This window comes from Sorex fumeus, unplaced genomic scaffold (assembly GCF_029834395.1).
Source record: "Sorex fumeus unplaced genomic scaffold, SorFum_2.1 ptg000029l, whole genome shotgun sequence".
In the NCBI taxonomy this organism is placed as follows: Eukaryota; Metazoa; Chordata; class Mammalia; order Eulipotyphla; family Soricidae; genus Sorex; species Sorex fumeus.
The window spans coordinates 5708476-5733159 of NW_026606086.1; the positions used below are offsets into that span (position 1 = coordinate 5708476).

Here is a 24684-nt window from a genome sequence, read left to right on the forward strand (position 1 = left end):
GATTTTGTTATAACTGTAATTACCACATTGTAATATTTCTGGAATGTAACAATGCCATTTCAAAAACCAGTGGCCTTACCGTGCGACAGAGCCAAACAGTGACTGTCTCCAATGGAGATGTCCACGACCCTGGTGGCGGCTAGCTCCTCCACGAGCTTGGGCCGCAAGGCGGTCGCTTCAGAGGAACCACAGCCGAGACACGCTCCGCAGCCCCAGGCATAGACCTGAAACCAAACACACGCACTTAACGTCGGTGCCCACGAGGACCAGTGTCCACTGCACACAGGTGACCTGTACCACAGGGATGAGTGTCCATTGCGCGAGGGTGACGTGCATCTCGGGGATGAGTGTCCACGGCGTGAGGGTGGCCTGTACCACGGGGATGAATGTCCAGTGCGCGAGGGTGACCTGATATCAAATGACTTCTTCATTGTTGAAAACCTTACTTTTTTTCATCATTTAAGATTTTGCTTTTTCCACTGAAGAAGCCTGTGTTCTCTCTTACATGTATCTCTCTATCCTCATGAGTTCCTACATTTCTTTCAATAAAAGTTAACTGCCTTCACTCAAAAATGTTTAAAAAGTGAAATATTTTCATACAGACTAATCATGCTATTTATTTAATTTGGGATTTTTCTGTGTGTGTGTGTGTGTGTGTGTGTGTGTGTGTGTGTGTGTTTTGGGGAGGGGGGAACATCAGCATTACTCAGGGTTTACTCCTGGTTCTGTGCCTGGGAGGGTCTGATATTTTGTTGGGGATCAAACCATGGCTGGTCACTGGCAAGGCAAACACCTTATGCCGGTACTCAAATCTTAGGACTCTGAAAACACTGATACTATCCTGAAACTTCACCTTCACTTGCTTCTGCTGTGAAGGTCTCAACAAATATTTCTTGGCTTAATAAACCAAGCTGTTAATCATACAAAATGAGTTAAGTAAATCATACAAATACTCATAATTTAGGGCTGGAGCGATAGCACAGCGGTAGGGCGTTTGCCTTGCACGCAGCCAACATGGCCGACCCGAGTTCGATTCCTCCGCCCCTCTCGGAGAGCCCGGCAAGCTACCGAGAGTATTCGATATGCCAGACACAGTAACAACAAAGTCTCCAATGGAGACGGTACTGGGCCCGCTCGAGCAAATCGATGATCAACGGGAGGGCCTTTACTTTACTTACTTACTCATAATTTATTAAAAACTGCTGTTTTGCTGTTTCAATCACTTTAATTATTACTTACAAAGAATGTGAGGAAGTAGTCAAGATAGTTCTGTGGGGCCAGAGATGTGGACCAGTGCCTTGTATACATGAGCGCCACACTCTGTGGTGTTGCAAAGAATAAAACGTTCTCTCCAAATATCTTTTGTTGACTAACAGTCAAAACCCAGTGTGAGTTAAGGTCCTTGAGGGAACAGGGAGTGAAGAGAAGAAGCTAATATTGCAAATATGGCATCCCAAATGACAGCAAACTGGCTAACAAATCTCTTTCTCTTTCATTGCGTTTTCATAATACCATATAGACTCTCATCCTTATGCTAGCCTGGATTATTTCAGTAAAGACTACCAATAAGTAATCCTTCAAAAAAACTAATTAACTGGCATCAGTTACTGGAGAATTTAAGTAAAAAATGCAACAAATTCCAGAGGCTCATTTTGGGGGGACTAGAAGTAAAAGACAAAAAGGGGAAAAATTACATAGTCAAAGTTATCCCTGAAAATCTCCTAAATAATTCATCAAAAAAAAAAGTACAAATATTACTTATCATTTGAGAGCAGGAATTTGCTCCTGTGGTCTGCTTCTGCAGACCAAAAAACATGTGACTCATACTGAGGTGCCATTTTGTATATAAAAATATTAAAATGTATTTTCCAGCTCACACTTGTTACGAGAAGTTAAAACAGAAACAGACAGTGAAAAGACAGTGAAAGGAGACTTTCATTCACTCTCAGCATAATGGGGAGTAGAACCACCCAAAACCTTGAAAAGTATTTCTCTAAATGTTTTCGGAGAACTTTTATTTGATATCTCATTATTTTGTGAATTCGTAAGACAATGATTCTACATAACAAATACCACTTCCTTTGGAATTCCGTGCAATGAGCTTAGTAGACAATGACTAAGCTTAGACTAAGACAATGAAAAGTCAATTTGGCCATTCACAGACACTTCCCTCCCCCCACTGAACCTGTGATTTACATTACTGCTACAGTAAACAGGTGGCATGTTCTGACTTTAACGCAAAGGCTCTTACCAAAAGATCCGTAGTAAGAAAAATGTAAAAGAGAATTTTTAAAAAATATTTTTTAGCTCCATTTGGGGGCCAAACCCAACAGTGCTCAGAGTTCACTCCTGGGAGTGCTCAGAGAGTCAGCCATGCCAGGGTGGGGCCCAGAGCTGTCCCCTACATGCATACATTTTGGCCCTTACCAGAAACAATTTTACAAGAAAGCCTGGCACATAATGCAAGGGAATGAGTGCTCGCTCACTTCTTCACTGTCATCACTAACAGAAACAAGAGGGAAAGGATTCTGTCAGCATCAGGACTCTCTGGGTCATCAACAACCAAACAGCAGGAAATAAAATATGCATGTCACAAGCTCCAAGGGTCCAAGTGTCCTAAGCTCAATTAAACCTTCTTTGCCCCATAATGCAGCCCTCTCAGATTTCTGACACGAAACGCTTTGCTCTCAATCATCTGCTTGCCTTTTTCACTCATATAAATGGCTCCAACAAGTCTTGCTTTCCCTCTCACCAGCCATGGTTTTAGGAGTAAAAGTTTCATGAAATCATCTTAACACAGAGAAACGGGGATGAGAAAGCGTGATCATGGGTCACACAGAACAAATCAGAAAACCTTATTCCTTCTCAGGTACTCCCCGAGGGAACACTTCATTTCAGGAAGTCGTCTTTAAAACTGATTTACAGGGCCTGGGGGATGGCTCCCATCTGCCTGTGTGAGGCCTCAAGTCTAGTTCCCAATCCCACGCCCACAGGCAGGCACAGTCCCAGGAATCCTGCTGTCTGTGACCAGGAGCCTGACCCGTGGCCTTACTCAGCCCTGCGACGCAGTGACGGCCAGGGAACACAAGCAGGTGCTCGGGGCCAGGCAGCACCAGGGACCCAACTCAGAATCTTGGCAACGCCAGTGCACACCCAACCCCCCGCGGTGGCTGTGACATCACCGAGTCCCCTGCAGGGCTCCCGTGTCCCTGCCCGGCCTGGTCCTACCTGACCCGTGGACGTCAAAGCGAGGGACGACTGGCTGCCGGCGCAGACCTTGCGGACGAACATGCCCTGCAGGGCCTCGACGACCTTTGGCTTGTACACTCTGTTGGTGTCCCCGTGGCCAAGCTTGCCTGAAATACAGCAATGACATCAAATAAACACGCATTCCAAAGGCTCTCTCTGCTTTCTAATTAAAAAAATCAAAGGCCAAAGCCCCCGATGACCTTGCCGTACCATTGTCGCCCCCTCCGAAAGACCACACAGTCCGCCCATCCTTCGACAGAGCGATCGTGTGTGAGCTGCCGCAGGACACCTCCCCGACGTTGCTGATGTCCTTCACCAACGTGGGGATGTTCCGGCTGTTGCTGTCACCGTGACCTAGAGCCAAAATATCACAACAAAGCATGTCAGCCTTTCGTAGGCCATTGCTTCACGGAGGGACAAACACCGAAAGTCGATGTTAAAATCAAGACGTTTAGTAAGTGCCGTAAATTGGAAAACAATAATGTCTAATATTATCTCCAGTCTTCTAGGCTATTCCCAAACGAGGTGGCCAGTCCCTTCCACAAACCATTTGCTCATTCTGGTGTGCCCCCACGGTGTTCACACTGGCTCATTCTGGTGTGCCCCCACAGTGCTCACATTGGCTCATTCTGATGTACCACTCTCACAGTGCTCACACTGACTCATTCTGGTCTATCCTCCTCACAGTGCTCACATAATGCCAACTTGTTTCCAAACGCACTAGCTTACGTACTTCAGGATCAAGGCCATTGTCCTTCCCTGAAATCATGCTCTGCCTGCTAGAGAAGGGCGCTCAGTATATGCCGGCTAGATTCAATTACAATTTAAGAGAAACACCAGAATCTAGATCATCTCTCCATACAATGATCTTCCTCTGAGCTTAAACTGAACAACATTAATGCTTGACCTGTTATAGTCCCAGTGCTTCTCAGTTAAGCACTGCCACTTCTATTTTTCTGTAAGAGTAATTTCGATCTCTAAGCAGGCTTACCCAGTCTTCCGAAGTCTCCTTCGCCCCAGGTGTACAATTCCCCATCCTCCGTGACGGCCGCGCTGTGTCTGTATCCAGCTGACACACAGACAACTACCTACATTGCACAAAAAGGGAGCTTGTTGCACACAGACTGGAACACAAAGAGTCTCGCACCATACAGACCCGCAGACACTCAATATTTAGGGTCCACTTAGGAACTGCCCAGCAGAGTTGGTGAGTTTATGCCCAGGATAAGAGGACCTGGCCAGGGGCTGGAGCGATAGCACAGCGGGTAGGGTGTTTGCCTTGCACGCAGCCAACATGGTCGACCCAGATTCGATTCCCAGCATCCCATATGGTCCCCCGAGCACTGCCAGGAGTGATTCCTGAGTGCATGACCCAGGAGTGACCCCTGAGCATCGCAGGGTGTGACCCAAAAAAAAGCAAAAAAAAAAAAAAAAAAAGAGGACCTGGCCAGAGAGTTCAGTAAGTGTGAGACAGGGCCTCTGCTAGGCAAGACACAGGGGAAAGAAGAACTTTAATTCACACAGTTTTAAGTTTACAGGCATCCTTTCCATTTACAGCAGGCATTCTGAACACTGTCAAGAATACTAAACAAGTCTTTATTCAGAGAAGAAGATGGATAAACATTCAGGGAACAAGTGATTTTTAAATATATTAATATAAATAAATCCTCTATAAGCTTTCAAGAAAAACGTTACATAATTGGGGTAAGTCTCAAAAAGATACCAAAACAAAATTTTTAAAAAAGATATTAATACAAAATAGATAAGCAGTAAAAGTAACCTCCTAGTATTAGACTCCTAATAGTATCCTTTACTTGCAAATAACTACAATGTCTAGACTCAGAGGAACAGGGATATATTGCAACATAGTTTGAAGACCACTCATACCGGATCAAAATAAATGATGACTGAAAAAAATACACACAGAAAAAAGAAAGCTATCAATAACTCCATGTCTTTTTAATATGAAAAAAATAAAGCTCACTTTGAAAAATCAAAATTTAGACTTAAACAAAAATATTGAGGGGCCAGAGTGATAGCACAGTGGGTAGGGCGTTGCACGCAGCTGACCTAGGTTCAATTTCCAGCACCCTATATGGTCCCCCAAGCACCGCCAGGAGTAATTACTGAGTGCAGAGCCAGGAATAACCACTGAGAAACGCTGGGTGTGACCCAAGAAGAAAAAAATAATAATAATAAAATAAATAAAAACATTGAGCATCAGGCAGTCATTAACACAAATTGCCCCTGGTGCAATGTGGCTCATTCACCAACCATGGTCCAAAGAGTCATAAATAAATCTCGAAAGCAACAAGTTGCAGAGAATCTTCTGGAACCTGCATAAGGCTGAGTCATCTGGAGCACCCTGAAGGGGGCAGGTGAGCCCAGCGCCTGCCCAAACAGAGCCCCAGCAGCTGAAACTCTCCAGACTCCATAACTGCCACCATGTAAGGTCCTTCTTGGCAGGACTCTGCTGCTTGGAACGAGCCTCATCTAGAAATTAATCTACTGAAAAACTCAGGTATGTGGGTCTGGTGACTGAAATCTCCAGGCTTTCACGGAGTCGGGGATGGGCTATGTCCCCCCCAACTCCCTGTACTTCCAGAAGTCATGCACACACCCCAAATCCACCACCCAGATGAAAATTTAACTCGATCTGAATCACCCCATTAAAAATGTTAGACTTCCTAGAGCCCATGGCCGCACTTGTAGAAGGGCAACACTTCAAACTCTACAACACTGATAAACCAGGGGTAGCATACCAAATTGAAAGGGATATAATGTAGAAAACATCCCATCTAGATTAACAAAATATCAACACAGAAGGCTTAACCTGTAACATCTTTGTAACAGCTGAATAGCTCCAATGGCCATATACAACAATCTTCACTAACTTTCTTCTGAGGAAACTGTTTTTGAGCATTGGTTTAGCAAATTATAGCAAGCAATGTAAAAGAAATTACTGAGGGCCTGCTATGGGGGCTGGCTTAAGGGGTGGCTGGGAAAACTAGAGATAATGGTGGTGGGAAGGTGCATGGTGATGGGATTGGTGTTGGGATACTGAGTATCTGTAACAAATCATGAACAACTTTGTAAACCACTGAATTCATATACAGTATAAGAGGGAAATAAAATTTTAGAAATAAATAACCCCACTTCCCCCAAAAATAAACAAAATAGTGAGCATCAGAGCTGTTCTCCAAGCCTGCATTCTCCCCTGAACACACACCATACTTGCTAATCTCTATATCTGTTTGTCTGTTTCCACTGTGGAGAAGCCCATATGTTCTCTCTTGAATACACACTTCTCGCTTTCCCTCCCCTCACATCTTTCTAAATGAGTTTCAATTGAAACTATCTAGCTTCCCAAAACAAACAAACCAAAAATGAGCACCAGGTCAGGGAGATATTTCAGGGGTTCCAGCACTTGGCTTGCATGTGGCCAACACTGGTTTGATCCCTAAAACCACAGAGGTTTCCCTAAACAGAGAACCAGGAATATGCCCTGAGCACTTCCAGGTATGGCCCCAAAATCAAAAGCAAAAACCAAAGCAAAAAAACCTTCAGCATCTAACATACCCTATATACACCCTAATAATCTGAATAACCTAATACACCTAAAAAATCTGAAAGCTGTATCTGTTAATTATTTTTAATTGGCAACATCTCCATTTTAAATAAAACATGAAAAGAACAGAAATAAAGGAAAGTTCAAATTGGAATTAAGAAAGAAAAAAGGTGACAAGAAGTCTAGGAAAACACAATTTTAAACAATTATCTAGAGCCCATCTTCAATATTTTATGAAGTATCTCTTGAGATTATAAAAATTCAATGTTTCAAAGCTCTCCTGCTTCGGGACTGATGACTGTTAAGTTAGTAAAGTTGTAATAAAGTCTAATTCATCTGATGGCCAGCCCTGCTGGATAACCTGCAATGAAGGAAAAGCGTTCCACTTGCAATTCTTACATAAAAATCAAGATGTACTTAATTTAATTAAAATTAAAATATTTGTATACAAAAAAATTCATTAAAAGAATGAATGCTTCAATTAAAAAACTCATGTGATGACTTATAATTTCTAAGTTTAGAACTTTCTTACACTTAAAAAAAAAACAGCAGAAATAAAAAGGCCCTGGGTCTGGTTCTCGTGGTGCTGATTATCTGTGTGGGACATGGGCAAGGCAGGGTGCGAGAGCCTCTAAAGTTGGCATTCAGACTGCTGTTAGGATGCCAGCTCCTCTGAGAGACCTCTGACCTCAATATCCCATATCATACTCCAACCAAGTTAGCTTCCATTATATTACTCAGTTTCTTGCTATACTTTAAATCATTCCATGTGTTTGTCTATTCTCTCTACCTTCACATGCAAGGGTGCTGTCTACTTTGTTCTCAGCTGTTTAAGGTTAAAAGCCTGCCTAACACTTTGAAAGCTGCTAATACTTGCCGAAGGATGAAAATCAGTTTCATTATCTGTGAAAATAGGATAACTACTTTAACAAGGTTGCTATAAGAATCAAAATTAAATAATGTACGTAAGATTGTTTTGGAAATTATGAATTTTAAAAACAGATGAACACATGTTAACTCAAAGGGTTAGGGAAGAAATCAAAAACTAAAAGATATCCATTATAGAACCAGTGCATGTAATTCTTTTTAAGTCCCCAAAGCGAACACACACCTTTCCCTGCAGAGGGCCCTGGATAAGCTTGGGGTACTTCTGTGTGGAACTATTGCCATGTCCCAGCTTCCCGTAGTCGCCGTCCCCCCAGCTGAAGACTTCTCCTTCCGTCGTAAAAGCTAGAGTGTGGCCATCAGATCCTTTAGAAGATGACACCTTCTTAATGGACCTATGAGGCTCAAATGTTAATTTTTTTAAAGTCGACTGATTGTTAGAATCTCCAAGGCCCAGTCTGCCGTAGCTGCCTTTACCACACGCTCTCACAGAGCCATCCGTAGAGATGACAAAAGTGCAGTATTGTCCAGCTTCAATCTGTAAGCAAAATAACAGAGTCAAAATATGAAATGCACCCATGAGAATCAAAGTATAATAATTAGTGCTGGTTTTATCAGAGAACCAACGGAAGTCTTTTAAAGCAAAACACAGGATGAATCTTCTATAAATTCCTCTGTATACATTATAGTAAGAAGCATATAAAATACCAGTTAAGCTTGTTTGAAAAAATCGTTGCAATAAAATGCAAAGTTGAGCTTGGCTATTAGGTGACTACACAAGTAAGAAAGTCACCATGAAACAAAATGATAAGCCAATAAAAGGAAAATTTCAGATTTTCTTCAGTTTGTGTTTAACATAATTGTAAGTCTGTGACCATAAATATGAATTCTTTTCTTTTCTTGAATTTGGAGCCATACCCAGCAGTGCTCAAGGCTTACTCCTGGCTTTGTGCTCAGGGATCAGTCCTGGTGGGTTCAGGGGACCATATGAGGAGCCAGAGATCAAACAAGGGTCATTATGTGAAGGCAAGTGCCTGACGCACAGTGCGATAGCTCCAGTTCCATAATTGATTCTTTAAAAATCCAGGTGCCAATGTAATTTTTTTTGAAACTTGAAAACACTGTTGGAAATAGGGTATTAAAAATACTTTTCTATTATATTCAGTATTAACAACACAATAGTACAAAGACAATTACTGATAAGAAGCATTCAAGTAAGAATCTCCACTCTCTTTTTAAAAATCCTTTCCACAGCAATAACAAAAACCTGAAAGCCTTTCCTCTAAGATCAGGCATAAGACATGGGTCCCCAAACCTACCATGATTATTCAAACACATATTAGAAGCTCTTATTACAATAATTAGGCAAGAAAGAGATACAAATTGGAAAAGAAGTCAAACTATATCAATATTCAGTGTAAATTAAAAAAAAAAAACAACTAAAAACTCCAGCAAAAACTCAGAGAAACAATAAATCTTTAAGTGGCTACAAGACAAATACACAGAAATCTGTTGCATTTCTATATGCAACCAACAGAAACAGAAGAGGAAAAACCATTCCACTCACACTGCCTGCCCCGAATCAAATACTTATACTGTCACTGTCACTGTCCTCCCGTTGTTCATCCATTTGCTCGAGCGGGCCCAGTAACATCTCCATTGTGATAATTGTTACTGTGTTTGGCATATTGAATACGTCATAAGTAGCTTGCCAGGCTCTGCCATGCGGGCGAGATACTCTCGGTAGCTTGCCGGGCGCCTGAGAGGGGTGGAGGAATCGAACTTGGGTCGGCCATGTTGGCCTCTTTCAAGGCAAACGCCCAACCTGCTGTGCTATCATCCAGCCCAATACTTAAACAAAGGAAGCTATAAATGACTGTTAGAAGAAATTGAAGACCAGAAGCCAGAGACAATAAATTAAAAAATAAATAAAAATAATAAATAAAAAAATTTAAAAGGCAGGGTGCTTGCCTTGCATGCAGCTGACCCAGGGTCAATCCCCGGCAGCCCTTATGGTCTTCTGAGCCTGCCAGGAGTGATTCCTGAGCACAGAGCCATAGAGTGAGCCATGAGCACTGCAGGGTGTGGGAAAGGAGAGAGGAGGAGAGGGGAGGGGGAAGAGAGGGTCGGAAAAGGAAGGAGAGGAGAGAGGAAGGGAGGGAAGAGAAGGGGAACATTCCTTGTTCATGGATTGGAAGAATTAACATCATTAAAATGACCATCCTAACCAAAAACTATACAACAGATTCAATGCTGTTCCCATCAAAATTCCCATAACATTCTTTTGTTTGCCCATTTACTTATTTGTTGCTTGGGGGCCACACCTGGTAGAGCTCAGGGCTTACACCTGGCTCTGGGTTTTGGCATCACAGAGAACCAATATGGTGTCAGGGATTGAACAGGAGTCGTTTGCATGCAAGGCAAGCACCTTAACCTATCTCACTGGCCCTCACATGATAGTCTTTAGGGACATGGAGCAAATGGCACTAAAATGTACATGGAGTAATAAAAGTTCCCAAATAGTCAAAGAAATCCTGGGGAAGAAAAGGTGGGAGACATCTCTATAGGAGTCAGAACTGTGGGGAGCTGGAGCAAGGCAGACTCCGACCACCAGAACAGAACTGGACCATGAGCTTAATGCTGAGATATATATACAGTTAGTACTAGAAGGAATGAACCTCCAACAAATGGTACTGGAAAACTGATTAATCATGTGCAAAAAAGTTAACTGAACCCCTATCTTACATTCTATACCGGTTAATTCAAAGTGGATTATGGACGTGGAGATCGAGGGCTGCAGAAAAAGTACAGGAATGAGGTGCTTAGCCTGCATGTGGCAACCCCGCCCAAGCCTGGCCCCTGAGGTCCTCTAAGCAACGCCAACAGCGACCAGAGCACAGAGCCGGAACATCTCCTGGAGTACCACCCAGTGCAGCCCCCCCACCCCCATTCCCCCCCCAAAAAAAGACATGAAGATTAGACCAGAATCCATACAGAATCCATGAAATACATCCAGGGAAATACAGACCCAACACTGACTTCCTGACCCTGATGCCACAGGCACAGCCGATGATCGGTACCACCATCTAAACGAGACAAACAGGACGACACCGGACTAAAAGATCCAGCACTGTTCAGGAAACAATGGCCAAAATAAAAGTCACTAATCAAGTGGGGAAACAGCAACCACACATGACTGACAAAGCAGTACAGCCAAAGTTTATAAAGCACTCCCTAAAAGAACCACCACCAAAGACAACAGCCCCATCAGAACTGAGGGGAGGCACTGAGCAGAAACTTCCTCAAAAAAGACACCAATGTCAGCAGGCATGTAAAAATGTAGTCCTTTGATACTTCAGGAATGACTGTCACCACACCCCAGTGACACCAGTGAGACAGGAAGCATCAGAGCAGCAGAAGTGAGCAGTGCTGCTGGGTCATGGTGAAAGGAACCCTTGCCCACTGACGGGAACAGGGTAGAGAGGGCTGTGAAGGAAGGACCAAGCTGCCAGGAGTCAGGAGTCCCACTTCTCATCGACCCTCAGGAGCATGGAAACTCTAACTGCAACACATATGTGAGGCCGAGAGAGAGCACAACAGGCGAGACGCTGGCCCCACATGCGGCCATTCCAGGCTGGATCCTGGCACTGCACAGAGGCCTCAAAGCACTGCCAGGAGTGATCCCTGAGCACAAAGCAGGCCTGAGCACTACAGGACTGAACACCCCCCCCCCCCCAATCAGCCACGATCTGGGGGCAACCCAGGAGCCTAAGGACAGACGAGAGGACAGAAATGCCGTGTGTGCCTGTGCAGGACGGAGCATCACTCAGTTCAAAGACGGAACCCTGATGTCCACCGCAATTAGCATGGAGGGGTCACGCCAAAAGCAAAGTGAGGTGAAGATAAAGGGAAAAGGGAACGATCTCCTGCACATGTGGATACAAGGAAACACATACGGGAATAAGCAGTGATCAGCTATACTGGATAGATGCTGAGTCTCCTAAAGTAACTGGCTCTGCTACAGGGCAGGTAAGGGGCAGGCCGGCGGGGTGATGGGTGCTGCTAGGGGAGGGGAGGGGAGTGCTGGGGGGGGGAGGGGTCCGGCACTCTGACACTGTATTTCTAAAGCATTAATAGTACCATTACAGCGAATCACAGGGCCTAAATTTTTTTGAAGGTTTTTTTTTTTGACAGAGTATCACATAAAACCTTCCACAAGCCAATCCATAAGGAATGCAGGAACTCACCGTCTGCGCGTCGGAGAAGCTGGGCGCCAGCTTGGGCTGCAGAATCTTCTCCTGCGTGCCCTCCACCAACTGGTGGCTGCTGTTGCTGCCCCAGACGTAGACCTCGCACGTCTCGGAGACCAGGGGCGCGTCGCCGGTCTGGATGCTCTCGGGGCTAGCGCAGGTTCTGGAGTAGTCAGAAGCCATTCTGCAGACCTGCCGGCAGCAAACACAGACCCTGTCACTGACATGCTTGGTCTAGATATCCTGGTATGGATTACCGGAATCTGCTACTTTACACTTCTGCAGAATAAACCCCTAAAAGATACAAATAAAAGTGGCAAATTCGGGGAGAGGGAAAACACCCAATCAAGCTTTTCTTAATTTCATTACAGCATACTACAGAATTAATCACTGATAACCCCACCTCCTAAATATGAATATTATCTCTTTATATATGTCCTGAAATTTTTCATTTATGTGGTCTTTAACAGTCATCACAGAGGATACATAAAATAACATAAAAGGGGCTGGAGCCATAGCACAGCGGCCGACCCAGGTTCGATTCCCAGCATCCCATATGGTCCACCGAGCACCACCAGGAGTAATTTCTGAGTCAGGAGTGACCCCTGTGCAATGCCGGGTGTGACCCAAAAAGGCAAAATAAATAAATAAAATAACATAAAAATGCTATGAAAAGTTTCCTACATGTCTACTTACTCTTCATCTTTGAACAGAGAACTTTCCATCTACTGTAAAAACCAAGTGGACTTTAAGAGGACACTCAGATTCTTTCCCAGACCCCACTATATGCTAGGTGGGGGCACGCCTGGCAGTGCCCAAGGGCGGCACCTAGCTGGAACTCAGAGGCTGCTCGGAACCACAGTGCCAGCACTGGGGCCATCGCCCTACCGCACCAGGAGCCACTTTCACCAATCTCAGCCTACCACACCCTACTTCTTTAGTGGACAACCTCAAAGATGGACAAAGAATGTTCCCCAAAATAGCAAGGACACTGCCTGCTCTAAGAAGCAGTGCTACAACATTACTTTATACCAGCAATGCACAAAAGCCTGTCCTCCATCACCAGAAAGAAGCCCAGAGCAACGCCACACTCACACATCCACACACACACAATGAAACCACGTCTGACCTGTGGTTATTGTAACACACAAGAGAAGTATGTCACCTGTTGCACTGACTGAAGAGCGAACAGCCAGCAGGGCTGGGGCACAGCAGGAGACGTTGGGCATGGACCAGGGCCACACACGTGTCAGATATGCCCTTTACCACTCTGCACAACTGCTCCAGCACCAAATACTAGTTGTCCTCACAGCCAGAAATACATCTGCCTTTCTATTGTTCAGTTTGAAGATTCTAACTAGGCATGATCTTCTTTCCCTCATGTAACCGCTCTTAACCTTAAGTATTCACTTTGGAAGATTCCCTCCCACCCCCTCCCCCCAGTCACAGGACCCCAAGAAGCATCATTCCTGAACCAAGGCACCACTCTGGCCAGAAGTCCCTCTCAGGCCAGTAACACTCATTCGCTTCCAATTGGTTGACACGCTAAGTGAAAAGATAGTATTTTAATTTTACATATCACATATCCTATGAGCAGAACTTTCCACCTATTTCTAAAATATCTTTTGCCTATTTATTCACTAGGGCTTAAGGGGGCCTTGAAGGAACTCACAGAAACTCCATACTATAAAGATGAGCTCTAGCTGTGGCTGCTGCCACCTTGTCTACCTGATATTTGCTAAGTCAATCAAAAGCAACAGAAGAATCTCCCAAAGCAAACCGTCTGGGTAAGAGCCATTACATGGGGAAAGACAATCCCCGCCAGTCAGAATCTTTAAACAAAACAATAGAAGGGCAGGCATGTTCCTGGCCCCTGAGGATAGCTCTGGCATCTTAGGAAATATTCAGAAGTAAAGGCTGCCAGTCCCTGTTGAAAGATCTGAAACTGTGCTGTTACAAGCAGGTGGTGACAGAGGGTGACAATCATTTAAATATTTATGAAAAGGGCTGGTACAGTGCGGCAGCGGGGAGAAAGTCTGCCTTGCATATATGCAGCTGATCTGGGTTCAATTGCTGGCACCCCAGATGATCCCCCAGACACCCCCCCATCCCCCCGTGAGTGATCTCTGAGTGCAGAGCCAGGAGTAAGTCCTGAGCACTGCCAGGTATGGCCCAGAAACAAAGTGTGTGTGTGGGGAGGGGGGTGCGGGGTTGGGGGTAGGATCTGCTGCCTGAACAGGACTCGGGGCTGGGACAGTGGCGCAGCAAGCTCTGCTCAGGGCCCATGCAGTGTCAGGGCGAAGCCCTGAGCTCCTGGACGCAAAGCAAGTACCTGCGTCCCTTAAGACATCCCCAGCCCCTATCATGAGGCCTGCAAAAACCACAGACAGCCTTCACTCCGGCGCACCTGCATGACAGAGAGAGAGGCAGGGAACCATCTACTCCCAGAGCTGGGAAGTGTCTTTACAAACAGCGAGGCTGGGAGGATCCTGAGGGGATGAAAACAGCAGGGGCACCAAGAATCCCCACACAGCCCCAGAGAACAGGTCACCAAACCACACGAAGGATTCACAGCAAAACCGGGGCACTGTGGGAATGTGACCTACTTCTGCCTTCATGGTGAGCAGTAAAACACAGTTCTCAAAAAATGTAAACAGAACTACTCTATGACCCAGCAACTCCACCTGTAAGTATCTCTCCAAATAATGCAGAAACACTGATTCTGAAAGATGCCGCACTTCTGTGGTCACTGCAGCACACTCACCACAGCGAAGAGCTGGAACAACCCAATGTCCAACTGATGGACGAATGAATGTGTACGGGACTGAAGAGCAATTGCTGAATGAGTCAGGAAGACAGGTATCAGATGGTCCCACTCGTAGGTGGCAATAAAGAAACAATGCAAGGAAGCAGAGAATTCCAGTGAAGACAGAGACTGGCAACCAAACAGAAGCTACCCTCTACCCTGGGGCAGAGTGGAAGGGCAGGGTCTACACTCTGGGGATGGGTGTGACGAGGTAACACTGTATCCCTAAAACATGTAAACATTTACACAGTGTAAACTTACTTTAGCTCATAAATAATTTAGTAACTTTCAAAATAAAAGTCCCAATGACATGGGGTAGGCCTATTAGCTCCAAAACAGAAACAGTTCCGGGGTGAAGACACAGTACAGCAGGCTGAGCGCCTCCCATGCAGCCGACCCAGGTTTGACTTTCAGCACCCTGTATGGTGCTCAAAAAATGCTTACGGCAGACCTGAGCACCAGCAGGTATGGCCCCCAAAATAAATGAATGAATAAAAATAGAAACACTTCATGCAAATCACAACCCTATGCAAAAACTACATGGTAAAGACTCTTATGCAACTGGAAGCAATTGAGACACAGCTCAGTTTAGGAAAAACTCAAAACAACCAATCATGGGGCCAGAGTCATAACACAGCAGGGAGGTCCTTTGCAGATGACTTGGGTTAGATCTCCAACACCCCATCTGAGAGCACTGCCAAATGTGACCCCTCAAAATTTTTTTAATTAAAAAAGAAAATCACAATTAGGCACTCCCTATTGTTTCCAGTGGCCAGAGATGGGTCCTCGTGGGATTCTCTACACCTGGCACTCATGGAATCCAAGATTCCTCTTGGGGGGAACGAGTGCCCCACAGCACCATGAGGTCTATGGGAACGCCCACCTCTGTCTCTGTGGACACAGCAGTCAACAGAGCCCCAGGCCACCCACCCTCCTGCATACCTCAGCACTGAGCCTGAACTCAACGGAGGGCTTCGGAAAGATTTATGCCACGAAACAAAAGAAATGGGTGAATATTTGGACTTGTATACCTTGCAGGGTTGAACCAAGAAAACACAGAACAATCACCTGAACAGAACAATTACTATCCAGGAAATCAAAATGGCGATCAAATGCCTCCTTAAAAACAAACGCCCAGGCCAGATAGGTTCACTGGTAAATTCTTCCCCAAAAAAATTTTTTAAATTTGTTATTAGTGGAGCACCATGAGGTAGTTACAGACTTACAAACTTTTGTGCTTACATTTCATTCATACAATGGTCGAGTACCCATCCCTCCACCAGTGCCCATTCTCCACCACCAATGGTCCCAGCATCCCTCCCACCACCCCCACCCTGTCCCCTCCACCCTGCCCTGCCTCTGTGGCAGGGAATTCCCTTTTGCTCTCTCTCTCTCTCTCTCCTTTAGGGTGTTGTGGTTTGCAGTAGAGGTATTTAAGTGGCCATCATGTTCGGTCTATAGTCTACTTTCAGTCTGCATCTCCCATCCTGAGTGGGCGCTCCTAGCACCCTTTACTTGGTGGTCCCTTTTCTATCTGAGCTGCCTTTTCCCCCAGCATGCGAGGCCAGCTTCTAAGCTGTGGAGTAATCCTCCTGGTACTTATCTCTACTGGTCTTGGGTGTTAGTCTCCCATTCTGTTACTTTATATTCCACAAATGAATGAAATCTTCCTACTTCTGTCCCTCTCTTTCTGACTCACTTCACTTAGCATGATACTTTCCATGTAGTACCACTTGTATGTAAATTTCATGACTTCATCTTTTCTAACAGCTGCATAGTATTCCATTGTGTAGATGTACCAAAGTTTCTTTAACCAGTCATCTATTCTCAGGCACTCAGGTTGTTTCCAAATTCTGGCTATTATAAACAGTGCTGCAATGAACATATAAGTGCAAATGTCATTTCTACTATACTTTTTTGCATCTCTGGGATATATTCACAGAAGTGTTATTGCTGGGTCAAATGGGAGCTCAATTTCTAATTTTTTGAGAAGTGTCCATACTGTTTTCCAAAAGGGCTGAACCAGTCGGCATTCCCACCAGCAGTGAAGGAGAGTCCCTTTCTCCCCACATCCGCACCAACACCAGTTGTTTTTGTTCTTTTGGATGTAGGCCAGTCTCTGTGGTGTGAGATGGTATCTCATTGTTGTTTTGATCTGCATCTTCCTGATGCTTAGTGATGAGGAGCATTTTTTCATTTGTCATTTTCTCCCAAACTTTTAAAGACCTACTGCCAAACCTTCTCAGACTCTTCCAGGAAATTGAAGAAACAGAAACACTCCAGTTTCTATGAGGCAAACATTCTGATACAAAAAACAGACAAATACAACACAAAAAAAGAAAACTATATAGACATATCCCTGATAAACATTGGAGCAACAATCCTCAACAAATTGCTAGAAAACTGAATCCAACAACTTATCAGAATGATCACACACCATGACGGAGTGGGACTCATCCCAGGGGGGCGAAGAAGGTTTAACATAAGCAACTCTGAAGCCAACAGGTCAACCTGTACCTGCGGGGTGAGTGCACCTGCAGCCTGATGGTGCTTTCAGGCTTCCTGATACCCCCAAATTGCTGTTGTGCCTTTGGTCAGACCCCAACAACTTGGAACCAAGCTTACCAAGAAATTAAACAGCCAAAAGTTAGGTATGTGGGGGCCATGCCCACAAACCACCTCCAGCTGAACTATACAAGCTAATTTATCGGCCTTGCTCCAGATTCCCATAAATAAATCTCGAAAGAGATCAAAAGCAGCAGTTAAATCTTGGATCCATGCAATGCTGAACAGACCAGGGTAAATTGAATGGGAGGCAGGTCAAACTTGTGCCCACCCAAGCAGAGCCCCCAGCAGCTGCTTGCTCCCACAGTCCAAAATTGCCGCCATACCCTCAGCCTGATTCCACCATCTCAGGACAGACCACACCAAGACATATTCTGCTGAAAATTCTGATACGCAAGTTTTGTGACTAAAATCTCCAGGCTTTCTCAGGGTTGGGATGGGCTACCTCCCCTCCATCCCGGTATTTCTGGAAGCGTCAGCAGTCACATCCACACCCCAAAGCTGCCACCCAATTAAAAGGCCACTCAGTCTTACCCATCCCGATAAAAATACCGAGTGCCCTGAACGAACATTTTGCCATATTAAATGGAAAAAACTGAAAGCCTTCCCTCTAAGATCAGGTGCAAGACAAGGTTCCCCACTCTCCCCATTTCTACCCAAAATAGTCCCGAAAGCATTTGCTATACAATTAGGCAAGAAAGATGCATATGGAAAGGAAAAGAAGTGGATGCTCACTATCTACAGATGAGATGATACTATACTTTAAGAGCCCTAAAGATTCAAAAGAGGGGCTGGAGTGGTAGCACAGCAGGTAGGGCATTTGCTAGCACAGCAGGTAGGGCATTTGCTTTGCACGCGACTGACCCGGGTTCAATCCCCAACATCCCATATGGTCCCCAGAGCACCGCCAGGAGTAATTACTGAGTGCAGAGCCAGGAGTAACCCTGTGCCTCACTGGGTGTGACCCAAAAAGAAAAAGATTAAAAAAAAAGACTTATAAGAAAGTTCCTAGAAACAATAAGCATGTATCTTAAATTAGCAGTCTATAAAATCAACATGCAAAAATCCATGGCTTTTCTATATGCAAATATTAAAATAGAAAAGAATTTATAAAAGCCATCCCATTCACACTTGTGCTTCAGAAAATCAAGTACTTATGAATCAGATTAACAAAATAGGTGAAAGACTTATACAAAGCGATCTATAAAATACTGCTAAAAGAAATAAAAGAGGACACAAAGAAATGGAAACATACCCTTGCTCAAGAATTGGGAGGATTAACGTCATCAAAATGGCTATTACTCCCAGAGCATCATACAGATGCATGGCAGTCCTTATAAGGATACCCATTTTTCAAAGAAATAGATCAAACACTTGTGAAATTCACAAGGAACAAGAAACCCTGGAACACCCTTCCCACCTCCTAGCCCCTGACCTTGAATTCCAGAGCAATCCTTGAGGAAAGGAAAATGGGAGGCACCATTTTCAAACACTACTACAAAGCTGTAATAATTAAACAGTATAGTACTGGAATAAAGACAGACCCCTTGAATTAATAGAATGTAGCTGAAAATCCAGAGTCAGATCTTCAGGTATATGGACAGTAAATCTTATTTAAAGGAGAAAAATGTATGAAGTGGAGCAAAAAACCCCTCTCCGACAAGTGGTCTTGGAAAAAGTGGTCAGCCACACACACACACACAAAAAAAAGAACTCAGACCTTTGTCTAATGTCATACACAAAACTCAAATCAAAATAGATTAAAGGCCCTAAATAATATCAGACCTGAATAACATATGTTACACTGAGAAATATAAAAGCCTGTTACACCTGAATGACATATGTTACACTGGGAAAAACTTTCTATGACAGTGCAACTAGAGGTGTCTTGAAGAATTCAATACCATTGGATAAGCAGGTAGAACCAAGGAGAGATGAAGTCATGAAATTTGCTTATAAATGGATGGACATGGAAAGCATCATGCTAAGTGAAATGAGTCAGAAAGAGAGGGACAGACATAGAAAGACTGCACTCACTTGTGGAGTATAAAACAATATAAGAGGAGGCTGACACCTAAGGATAGTAGATACACGGGACAGGAAGTTTGCCCTATAGCTGGAAGCCTGCCTCACGAGCAAAGGGGAGAAGGCAGTTGGAATAGAGAAGGGATGACTAAGAAAATGATGGCTTGAGGAACTGGTTGGGATGGGAGATGTGTGCTGAAAGTAGATAAAGGACCAAACATGATACCCTCTCAGTGTCTGTATTGCAAACCATAATGCCCAAAAGTAGAGAGAGAGTATGGGGAATTTGTCTGCAATGGAGGTAGGTAGGTTGAGGGTGGGAAAGGGGGGTTATACAGGGATATTGGTGGTGGGGAGTGTGCACTGGTGGAGGGGTGGGTGTTTGATCATTGTGTGATTGTAACCCAAACACGAAAGCCTGTAACTATCTCACACTGGTTCAATAAAATTTTTTAAAAAAGATAAACAAATGGGACTTCATTAAATCAGAACCTCAGGCACCTCAAAGGAAATGATGAGCAGAATAGAATGATATGCCACAAACTGGGAGATAGCATGTGCCTATAATTCATCTGATTAATATCCAAAATACATAAAACACTGGGTGAGTTTTACAAGAAAAAAAAATCCAATTCCATAACATAACATAACATAACATAACATAAGGGGAGAACATATGAACAGGAACTTCCTCAAAGGAAATACAAATGGCCAGCGACATGGGAAAGTGCTCTGCATCACTGATCATCAGATAAATGAAAATCAAAACTATGAGCTACACCTCATGCCAGAGAGACTAGCACTCATCAAAAAGAACAACCAATACCAGTGTTGGCCTGGATAAGCTACAGGTCATGAAATTTAAAAAAAAAAAAATTACAGGTCATGAGATTTAAAAAAAAATTTCTTTTTTTAATGAGCAGGACTGAACTTTAGTGGGTAGAGACACATATTCGGTGGCCAAGGATAAAGCTGTGCAAGGGAGTGACTGGCTCCTCTAGACAGGAAGGAGCACAGCCAGGCGGTAAAAGGACTCATGTGGCCGGGAAAGCGTCAATTCCCTACCTGGGTACAGACAGGACACTTACCTTATAATAATCCACAGGACATATGCTTATGTTTTAACCTGTTTAATAAAAACTGATTTTAATTCAGCACTAGCACATGACAAAGTTCAAACTGAGTTAAAAAATAATGTCTCCTTCCTAATCTTGAACCCAGACACCTCAGCAGCTTTCCAGCGGCAACTACTGAATCACTTTCTATTTGCATTCTTTCCGGAAACTGAACTTTAAAGGATGGCTTGAATGGACCAACACATGTCATAATCTTTTATGCAAAAGGCATACCTCTTCAAAGAGACACAGAGCTGCCTCATAGAGCGAGCACAGGCCGTCCGACGTCCTCGTGGGTTCCCGCCACTGACTCCGGTCAGCCGACGAGCCCTAGAATGAAAGCATTGCAGAAACATTTGGCAAAGAGCGACATGGGTTACCATCACTTAAACTGTCTACAAAAATACTTAAGGAACTGTCTATATTACTCTGTGCATTAAAATTAAATACCAGTATTAGGTTATGAAGCCAACTTTTATGAAATTGATTTGTAAAAGACTTGTGTGTAAAATAAAACAGTAAATTAAGGATTCTGACTGCTTTACTAGTGACTGCTGAAAGGATCACAGGGCCCCAGACACAGATCAGGACACAGAACCCTGTCAACTGCACACTCTTGGGGTGGACAGTCCTCACTGACTGAATTCCAGGAAGCAGTCGACCTGCATAGAGGTGCCCTGCCCACGGCTCCATGAACACAGGCAGCACAGTTCCGTGCAGGGCAGCAGACAGTTCCTCACTGCTGAGCACCCACAGTTAGATGGGGGGCACCCTGACCAGCCAGCACCCAGGCACCTTCCCAGCCCAACAGACTAAGTCCCAGCCACTCCTCAGGGACTAAGCTTGTGTGGGGCCAGAAAACTAGATCTCAGACCTAAAGAACAATCAATAACAACAAGAGCTTGATCTCAGCGCTCTCTCAAATTTCTGGGTTTCTGTGGGTCTCTTTTTGTGGGGGGGAGGGAGGAGGGGGGGGAGGGCCTCACCCAGCTGTACTCAGGGCTGACTCCTGGCTCTACACCCAGGGATCAGTCCTGGCAGTGCTTGGGGAACCGTATATGGTGCCGGGGATTGAACAGTCAGACACATGCTAGACAAGCAGTTTTACTCTTTCTCCGGCCCAAATTTCCATGCTCTTAAGCCAGTGCAATTACCAATTATAAATCCAATAAATCATGAATTTTCAAACGGGGCTTTATTTAAAGGTTTATAGCCTTTAGAATACTTTGTAAATGATCATAAAAGACAGATGTGCCAATAACAGTATATCCTGTATGCTGGGCACAGAACAGCACAGACTCTGCAGTGGGCACAGAACAGCACAGACTACAAGCGGCACAGAACAACACAGACTCTACAGCAGCCACAGAACAGCACAGACTACAGCCGGCACGGAACAGCACATACTCTACAGCGGGCACAGAACAGCGCAGACTACAGCGGCACAGAACAGCACAGACTACAGCGGGCACAGAACAGCACAGACTACAACAGGCACAGAACAGCACATACTCTACAGCAAGCACAGAACAGCACAGACTACCATGGGCACAGAACAGCAAAGACTATAGCAGGCATAGAACAGCACGTCCTTTACAGTGGTGGAGTGACTGACCGAGTCACCCTTTCTAATCCCATTCAATTCTCAGATCATAATTTTTAACACAAATCATATTCTAACATCATTTCACTCAACTGTTATTCATTATAACTGTTGATAAGAAAAATCAATCCCCCGCTGGGCCCAAGTCTGCAGAGCCGGCCCTTCTGTCCATGGACATGGGTTTTCTCTGGGCACTGCAGCTTCCTGAGCTGTGCACGTCCCTGAGCTGTGCTGTCAGTGAGCCAGCAGGCATGGGCTGGCCAGTCAGGGTCTGACCATTCCCTCTGCCAGAGTGACCTGTACAGGTGGGACCGCCCTCCGCCCTGAGCTGCCCAAGACATACCAGGCACTCTAAACTGGAATGAGTGTGAAAAATAAATGAATACAAATGTTTTAGCAAATCTTATGAGTCTGGAGTTTTTATTTAGAAATTTAGTGATATCTTTATGACCAGAAATACGCCACAGGATCTTAATTCCTGCTTATTTCAATTAGCACATGGTAAAACTGGATTCATTGTACACTAATTGCTTAAAGTTGAAGTTTCCAGGAGTACCAATGACATTGACTATTTAATTACTGAAGCACCAGGTGCTAATCTGCTGCTTTTTCTTCTTAAATTCTAAGGTGGACACATCTGAAATTCTTCTTACATACAGACTCTGACTCAGGAATAAGTGAGAGAGGCCTGAGATTCTGCATTCGAACAGCCTCTAAGAGCCACCAACATGGCTGTCCGGGGTTCTGACATCGAGCAGCAAGGCTTGCATGGTAACTTGTAGGTCTAGAATCACACTAGAAGTTGCACATTCAAAATTAACCAACTCGCTCCAGACACAGAAGGTGCTGCTCTGCCAACAAATAACTGGACTCCACTTCTCCAGATTCCATCGTAGGCTGTGACATGCCCAGGTGAAAATGTAGTTGCAATCTATGGTTCTGTAACTTATGTTTTTGTCTGTTTTGTCTGGGGGGCTACCTGTGGCAGTGCCTAGGGCGTACACCTTGTGGCTGGGCTCAGGGACTGAGGTGGGCCACGTGCAAGGCAAGTGCTCTACCCACTGTACTCTCCCCCTGACCACAGAACAGCATAGACTCTACCGCGGGCACTGGACAGCATTTAAAGGCCACAGCTAGTGATCACCAAAGCCAAAAGGAACAGGGAAAAGTCTGTGGCACCTTCACGGCAGCCTCTTTTTATGCTTCTTTCTATAGGTTAAAGGGAGATTTTGAAAACAGCACAAAAAATCCAGTGGAAGACAGAACTGGGTTAAATCCACACTGCACCATTTACTGGCGGTGAGTAAGGATAGTTTCCTTAGTCTAGGCAGGAAAAAACCCATTTTATTCAGAGCTGTTGGGAAGATTGTCTGAAATCATGTGCAAAATATGCTTAGCACAGGGGCTGGAGCAATAGCACAGCAGGTAGGGCGTTTGCCTTGCACGTAGCCAACCTAGGTTCGATTCCCAGCATCCCATATGGTCCCCAAGCACCACCAGGAGTAATTCCTGAGTGCATGAACCAGGAGTAACTCCTGTGCATCACTGGGTGTGACCCAAAAAGCATATATATATATATATATATATATATATGTATATATATATACACAAATATATATATATACACATATATATGCTTAGCACAATTGCTCATGCATAGTAAGAACTCAAAACTAGTAGCAGTGATTATTACTGCTTGGCATCATGTACACTGAGAAAGAAAACTACTGGGAGGTTTTAGTGAATTGTTGCTTAATTTTAGAGTACTAAACCAATAGAGTGTCCTGCAAACAGCCTACAGCTTCCATCTCTGATTTCTGTTCTTCCCAAAAAGTCAGTTAGGATTAAAGATACTGCATGTTCTGTATAGAATTGTTAATGTATTTTTTTTCTTTTTGGGTCACACCCGGCAATGCACAGGGGTCACTCCTAGTTCTGCGCTCAGGAATTACCCCTGGCGGTGCTCAGGGGACCATATGGGATGCTGGGACTCGAACCCGGGTCGGCTGCGTGCAAGGCAAACGCCCTACCCGCTGTGCTATTGCTCCAGCCCCATAGAATTGTTAATGTATTTTATACATATTTTATTTGGGGAAATAAGAAAAGCCAAAAAGAGCTATACCCGGGACACGTTTAGGAAAACTTTCACAAAATAGCACATTCAGCTTTATAGATGGTTAACACAGCATACAAGGTTCCAAAGATATGGTCCAAAAGTAATGGAGAAGTTAAAATAACATATTTATCTTTTCATGGGGCTTCATTTACCTTCCTCTATCTACCACTCAAAATAATGCAAAAACTTTTTCTTCATGTCTGTCCTTTTCAGCTCTTCAGGCAAGGCCATAAGACTAGAAAGTCATTTTCTTCTATTTTCTTGTTACCCTTCCTAGCACTGCGTTCATGAGGTCGGAGAGAGCCCAGCTGCCGCAGTGCGGAAGGAGGCCCACGTGCACCCCAGCAGCCAAGAAACAACAAAAACTACTTGGATGCAAGGTCCGGCCTGAAAGCTCTCCGCAGGGCAGCCACAGAATCTGTGCTATCTCTCCAGCCCTCTAAACATCTTTCTTTTTATCATCATCATCTCATTAGCCTGTAGTGGTTCTAGGTGTTTTTCT

At 44.4% G+C, this 24684-nt stretch overlaps 1 protein-coding gene across 1 annotated transcript in view; it reads right to left on the minus strand.

Annotated features, from left to right (window-relative positions):
- The window catches only part of HERC1 (HECT and RLD domain containing E3 ubiquitin protein ligase family member 1), a 161069-nt gene that overhangs the window by 131076 nt on the left and 5309 nt on the right, over window positions 1-24684 (minus strand). Inside the window, exons 2-8 of the mRNA XM_056115813.1 lie at window positions 20698-20793; window positions 11950-12144; window positions 7929-8240; window positions 4241-4337; window positions 3460-3603; window positions 3229-3356; window positions 80-224 (exon numbers count right to left, since the gene is read on the minus strand). Of these exons, the coding sequence (XP_055971788.1) occupies window positions 80-224; window positions 3229-3356; window positions 3460-3603; window positions 4241-4337; window positions 7929-8240; window positions 11950-12144; window positions 20698-20793 (1117 nt within the window). The remainder of the gene's footprint in view (window positions 1-79; window positions 225-3228; window positions 3357-3459; window positions 3604-4240; window positions 4338-7928; window positions 8241-11949; window positions 12145-20697; window positions 20794-24684) is intronic.